General features: G+C 42.5%; 1 protein-coding gene across 1 annotated transcript; it reads left to right on the forward strand.

Moving 5' to 3' along the window:
- Positions 1-8: 8 nt before the first annotated feature.
- Positions 9-4507, forward strand: LOC100964857 (keratin, type I cytoskeletal 24-like). The gene is made up of 8 exons (XM_012803006.1): positions 9-437; positions 1551-1633; positions 2014-2170; positions 2445-2606; positions 2704-2829; positions 3678-3895; positions 4104-4216; positions 4404-4507. Exons 1-8 carry the CDS (start codon positions 252-254, stop codon positions 4505-4507), a joined length of 1149 nt encoding a protein of 382 aa, XP_012658460.1. The 5' UTR covers positions 9-251.
- The last annotated feature ends 2105 nt before the right edge of the window (positions 4508-6612 follow it).

Below are 6612 nucleotides of genomic sequence, written 5' to 3' on the forward strand. Positions count from 1 at the left end.
GGGGATCTAGCGGTGGCTTTGGGGGCAGCTTTGGAGGGGGCTTTGGTAGCTGCTCGGTGGGGGCAGGTTTTGGAGGAAACTCAGGCTATGGGGCGAGCTCCGCATTTGGCTCTGGATTCGGTGGGAGTTCAGGATTCGGCAGGGGTTCTGGATTCGCCAGTGGTGCCGGCGGAGGCTTCTCCAGCTACGGTGCCGGAGTGGGAGGGGGTGTTGGCGATGGGGGCCTTTTCTCCGGAGGTGAAAAACAAACCATGCAGAACCTCAATGACCGCCTGGCCAATTACCTAGACAAGGTCAGAGCCTTGGAGGAGGCCAACGCTGATCTAGAGAACAAAATCAAGGAGTGGTATGACAAATTGGGGCCGGGGTCCAGAGACGGTGTACCCGGAAAAGATTACAGCAAATATTATGCAGTCATTGAAGATCTCAGGAACCAGGTGAGACGCCATCCATGGCTTTATCTTACTAATATGTCCTTCGCTTTTATTCAGATTATGTTCTATAATGAAAATTGTAAGCCCCCAAATTATTTGAAAACAAATTCATTTGTTGTAAGATGGGACCCAGTGTGCCTCAATGATGACAGTACATTACATGACATCCAAGGACATTAATTGGCTGTTTGCACCTCAGTTTGAGTATTCCTGTATAAGAGTAAAATGTATACAATGCCAGACAGCTAATTAACATTTATACATAAAAATGACGTCCATGAGTCAACATGAGTTTAATCTAATCATTCTGTGATTAATTCTAACAAGGTGACATAGTTTAGTGTCTGCTAGATTTAAAGAGTCCTTAGGATTATTTTTTTTCCTAGAAAATTTGGTACAAATATTGTATAAGAATATAGTGGAGGCCAGGCATAGTGGCTCATGCCTGTAATCCCAGCACTTTGGGAGGCTAAGGCGGGAGGATCACTTGAGGCCAGGAGTTCTAAACCAGCCTGGCAACATCCCAAGACCGTGTCTCTACAAAATATTTTTAAAAAATTATCCAGGCATAATGGCAGGTATCTGTAGTCCCAGCTACTTGGGAGTCTGAGGTGGGAGGATCACCTGAGCCCAGGCGTTCACGGTTGCAGTGAGCTATCATTGTGCCACTGCACTCCAGTCTGGGTGACAGAATGAGACCCTGTCTCTAACAGAAAAAAGAATGTAATGTAACCTAAACATGCTTTTAGCCACTAGTGAATGGGAAATATATTTTAAAGACATTTTTTGAAGTGAAATGCAATGTTCACACTATTTTCTAAAAGAGTTCATGAAATAACTGATTCTCCAAAGCAGAAGAAAAAGAGCGTTTATACACCGTGTTCTGTAAAACAATGTCTATAGCTATTCTAATAAATGCGCAAACTATTACCCTTTTGCAGAAAAATGTGATTCTAAATATACCAGCTAAATACACAGATATCATTAGTAAGTTTGCAAAGCAGTTCGCTTTTGAGAGCCAGCAACACAGGCAGGCGATATCTACCCTCACAAGTAGACGCACAGCTCCAAGGTTAAAATCACTCATGGTTCATTCACTATTAACATCTTTTCTAGATCATTACTGCCACTACTGAAAATGCTGGGATCATTTTGCAGATTGACAATGCCAGATTGGCTGCCGATGACTTTAGACTGAAGTAAGGAACGTCGAGACTTGAAAACAGGCTTTCTAGGGGAAATAACATTTGATCAATTTCCAAAACAAACCCCATCCTTTAGAGGATCCTGACCTAAATTTACAAACACCCCAAGGGTAAACTTTAGAAACCATATTCCACCAAGAAGAAAGAGGCAAATCAAGTAGGAGAACTTTATTATAAAAAATATTAGGCATGATTAAAATTAACATTAGACTCCCATTTTTCTTTGTGAGGGGAAATTTCCCAAGAGAAAACGCGGTAGGCTTCATTTATCACAATGCCCAGAGGTGAAACCGTTTGCAGCTTGAGAGAATAAAAGAAGCTTCTTGAATATGGCCAGGCCAGCTCACCTAGTCCCTTCCTGCCACCCCTTCCAGGTATGAAAATGAGCTGCATCTCCGACAAAGTGTGGAGGCCGACATCAATGGCCTGCGGAAAGTCCTGGACGACCTGACCATGACACGCTCCGACCTGGAGATGCAGGTTGAGAGTCTCACTGAGGAGCTGGCCTTCCTGAAGAAGAACCACGAGGAGGTAGGAACACGCTCCACATAAACCAAAAGCACTGGTTTACTTATTCCCCTCCCCTGCCACTCTACACAAATAAAATAAACTTCATTTTATCTAAATGAATTTCCCAGATTGACCAGGTGGGCAAAAAGGAATAATAAGCCAATTATATCTGAATTTTATTTTTTTTTCCTCCTCCACTATCCGAGTTTCAAATTTTTGTTGTCTATGCAACATTTTAGGATCTCACTGTTTCTCTAATATTTGCATCACTGGGGTCTCTTCGCCTTCATGGTAGGAGATGAGGAGTATGCAAGGCAGCTCTGGAGGGGACGTGACCGTGGAAATGAATGCCGCCCCAGGAACCGACCTGACCAAATTACTGAATGACATGAGAGCACAGTATGAGGAGCTGGCTGAGCAGAACCGCAGAGAGGCCGAGGAGCAGTTTAACAAGCAGGTGGATCATCTCAGCCCAACGCCCGAGCCTGCAGCCACACACAGGCACTGCTGCCGCTTTCATCGGCCCTCAACAACGGCATATTTTTTTCATTTAGAGCGCATCACTGCAAGCGCAGATCTCTACTGACGCCGGGGCAGCCACTTCTGCCAGGAATGAAATAACAGAACTCAAACGTACTCTGCAAGCCCTAGAAATTGAGCTGCAGTCCCAACTGGCCATGGTATGTGCAAAGAGCTTTGCAAAATCTCCAGCAAGGGGTTAAACAAGTGCAGTTTTCTCTCTTTACCAAGATGCTTGCGAGGTGCATGATCAAAGCAGTGTTCAGGAGAACCGGGATTGTGGTTTCTAGGAGGGATGAAACAGGGACAATGTACTCTATTTCCATGAAAACTTCACTCTTAAAAGGAATGCCAACAAAAATTAAAGAAGCCGTAATAAAGCAATATAGGTTGCAACTTGGTAAAGTTCTAGTACTGTATAAAATTGCATTGTTAAAGATCATTCAATGTGGTTGACTGAGGTGGTTCGAGCCTATAATCCTACCACTCTGGGAGACCTAGCAAGTAGGGGAGGATTGCTTGAGGTCAGGAGTTTGAGACCAGCCTGAGCAAAAGCCAAGGCCCTTGTCTGTACTAAAAATAGAAAAACCAGCCAGGAGTTGTGGTGGGCGCCTATAGTCCCAGACTATAGGCAAGATCACTTGAGCCCAAGAGTCTGAGATTGCTGTGAGCTATGATGATGCTACCATACTCTAAGGCACAGAGTGAGACTCTGTCTCCAAAAAAAGAAATAAAAGGAAGGGAAAAGAAGGAAAGGGGAAGGAGGGGAGACGAAGGGACAGGAAGGGCAGGGAAGGGAAGGGAAGTTAGCTGGGTGACACGTGCCTGTAGTCCCAGCTACTCAGGAGGCTGAGGCAGGAGAATCCCTTGAGCCCAGGAGTTGGAGCATATAGTGAACACCACTACACTCTACCCAGGGCAACTGAGTGAGACTCTTGTCTAAAAATAAATAAATAAAAATCCAATCACGTATTTTCATCGTGAATTTTTTATTTGTTCTTTCTCTTAGAAATGCTCCCTGGAAGGGACCCTGGCAGACACAGAGGCCGGCTACGTGGCTCAGCTGTCAGAGATCCAGGCGAAGATCAGCAGTCTGGAGGAGCAGATCTGCCAGGTCCGGGGCGAGACCGAGTGCCAGAACTCGGAGTATCAGCAACTGCTGGACATCAAGACGCGCCTGGAGAAGGAGATCGAGACCTACCGCTGCCTGCTGGATGGAGAAGGACAGTGAGTGAAAATCATGCCCATGGTCAAGGGCAGCCCTTGGTGTTATAAAACTAAAAAGGGACTCAAGGGGTAGATATGTCTTTATAAAGTAAAAGACACAGTCCAGTGAAAGACATCCAGAGTGTCATCATGGAGAATTCCTAGCATGGAGGGTTTCTCCAGCCTTTGCAAACTGCAAAGGAAAACATAATTCTTTTTTTTTCTCCAGTGGTTCTTGTTTTGGAGGATTTGATTATAGGAAGTCAGGATCCAGAAACATGGAATCCAGGGACGTGGGAGCTGGTGACTCAAGGTCTGGAAGCTGCTCTGGTCAAGGAAGAGGTAGATGTTTGTAAAATTTTGATGATAATTCTATAATGTAATGCTTTGCTTGTTGTCGTAAAAGTGTATGCTATTGTTTAGATAATGTCTCCTAGACAGAACATACTTAATGAATGCAATTCAATTGCTCTTACTCGATGTTTCTGTGATAGTTTCCAGACTGACACTGTGATTTCATGATTTTCAGATCCAAGCAAAACTAGAGTGACTAAGACCATCGTAGAAGAGGTGGTGGATGGAAAAGTCGTCTCGTCACAAGTCAGCAGTATTTCTGAGGTGAAAGTTAAGTAAGCTAGTTCCAGATCAACAAGTATGTCCTTCAAAGAAAAAAAAAACTGGAAAGAACACAAGTGAAGAAACAGCATCAATCAAGTCATCCTTCTGGATAACTTCAAGGAAAAGCTTCAGTCCAGAAATAGATGACTAGCCGATTTTTTCTGCATCCTTTTCTTTTCTTTCTTGAAACAATTGTCCTGACAGCTTTGCTCTAATTGTTTCTATGCTTCAATAAACTTTCTTTTGCAAGTGAACAAAATTATTCCTAAGTTCTTTAAAGAAAGTCAATTATTTTGCCTAGGAATGAAGCTATCAGTTAGGCTCTGGCTGCACTGTTATATTACTAATATTGATTCATTATTTATATCAAACCTTTTTCCTGCAATCAAAATTATAGCCATTTTCCAAGTGGGCATTTTTATATGACCTGAAGAGAAACCAGAGTACTGAAGTAGGCATTTTAAGTGACATCACACAAGAAATCAGTGACGTTATTGATAGCTGAAGTTAGACTACACCATTCCTAAAATGATAGCCAATAGCTTAGCCCCCAGGGAAGGATGAGATTATTTGAATAATCAACTTATAATTAATTAATTTAATTAATTCCCAGCTTCTTTCTGTCCATCAATGAATTGCATAGTTCATAAGATTAAAAAAAAACTTAGGATATACTTCCTATTTCGAAACCCTTACATTTTAGCAGAGAAGGAAAGCTAAAACCAAAAGAAGACAGAAAACATAAAAAGATGTGAATGGGAAAGGGTTTGATTTTCACAATATTCACCGTAAGTGCCACAGGAACCAGGCATGGCATGTTTATAGGACATCTAGGAGCTGGGCCAGATCCATTCAAATAGTCTGGAGGAATATGATTGGATATGGGATACAGTACCAGATTTCTTCAAACCTTGAAAGCCTCAAAGAGAAAAGATGCTTGGGTAATTGTTCCCTTTGCCAAATCTAGCCACCCCTCTAGCCAAAAATTCACTCGGCCAAGCGTGTTCCCCCTTTTCTGCACTCTCTCCTGCTGAAGTCTCAACCCATCAGTGGTTACTGCCTCATTCTGTCACTTTTGCAGTGTCCCTAACATCACACAATTCTGTCTCGCCCTGTTTGAAGTGAGGAAGCCTGCTATGGTCAGGTAGGAGGTTGTACCAGTCCTGGGAAGAACCAGACACAGGACTAACCCAGGCTGGTAAGGGCTCTCTCCATCAAGGAACTTGATATGATCAAATCGCCAATTAGAGAATCAGTGGCACAAGCCAGTCCTCAAGAAGAAAATAGGACAAGGGATAAAAAACCAAATTTAAATTTAGAAAAGGATAAATGAGAACATAATTCATGTAAATTGTACCTTCCGATAACCAATAAGAGCTATATGGGACCAGCAAACCTTCATCCTCAAAACAACCGAAAAAATATAGTTTTTCCAAAATCTTCTGGGCACATTTAATAAAACATCAAATGAACCTCTGGGCACACGTGACTTCTGCTCACATAGCTAACTCCAGAATAAAGTTAATAGCTAACCGCAGAATAAACATGAAACCTCTACTTAAAGAAAAAGAGGAAATTCAAGGTGCCTATGTCAAACACATGTTTCCCATCAAATCATCATAGTAAATAAAACCCTGAATGTTTTTTTCTCCACTGAAAAACTAACAATACGAACCAACTGGGCCAGCCTGGATTGAACAGCTGGTGGAAACCTGCCGTGTGTGGCCTCCACTCCCCACGGCCGTCATGACCACATCAGGGCAGCCTCTCTCCACAGCTTTTCTCAGGTTGGGTCTCCCCATCGTGGATCCTGACTACCTATTTTTATGGCTAGTATTGGCCACAAGTCAAGGCAACATAGAAAGCTGTGCTGAAAACCATCTTGCAGTGAAATCGCTCTCTGTGTGTTAAGACGCTGCATTTGTACTGATTGTTTACAGACGTAAAAAAGGCAACAACAGTGATTTTCAACCAGTGTGCTGTGAGGATCTTAGATGCACTGCAGAAATGTAATCAATTAAGTAAATTATTACTGTGAACGTTTAATTAATTAAATTATTTTCAAAAGAAGTTCAAAGCACAGCAAGTATATTCTTTTTTTAACTCTTTTTTTTTTTTTT

The sequence above is a fragment of the Otolemur garnettii genome, unplaced genomic scaffold, assembly GCF_000181295.1.
Source record: "Otolemur garnettii isolate 467f Iridium unplaced genomic scaffold, OtoGar3 scaffold00018, whole genome shotgun sequence".
NCBI lineage: Eukaryota > Metazoa > Chordata > Mammalia > Primates > Galagidae > Otolemur > Otolemur garnettii.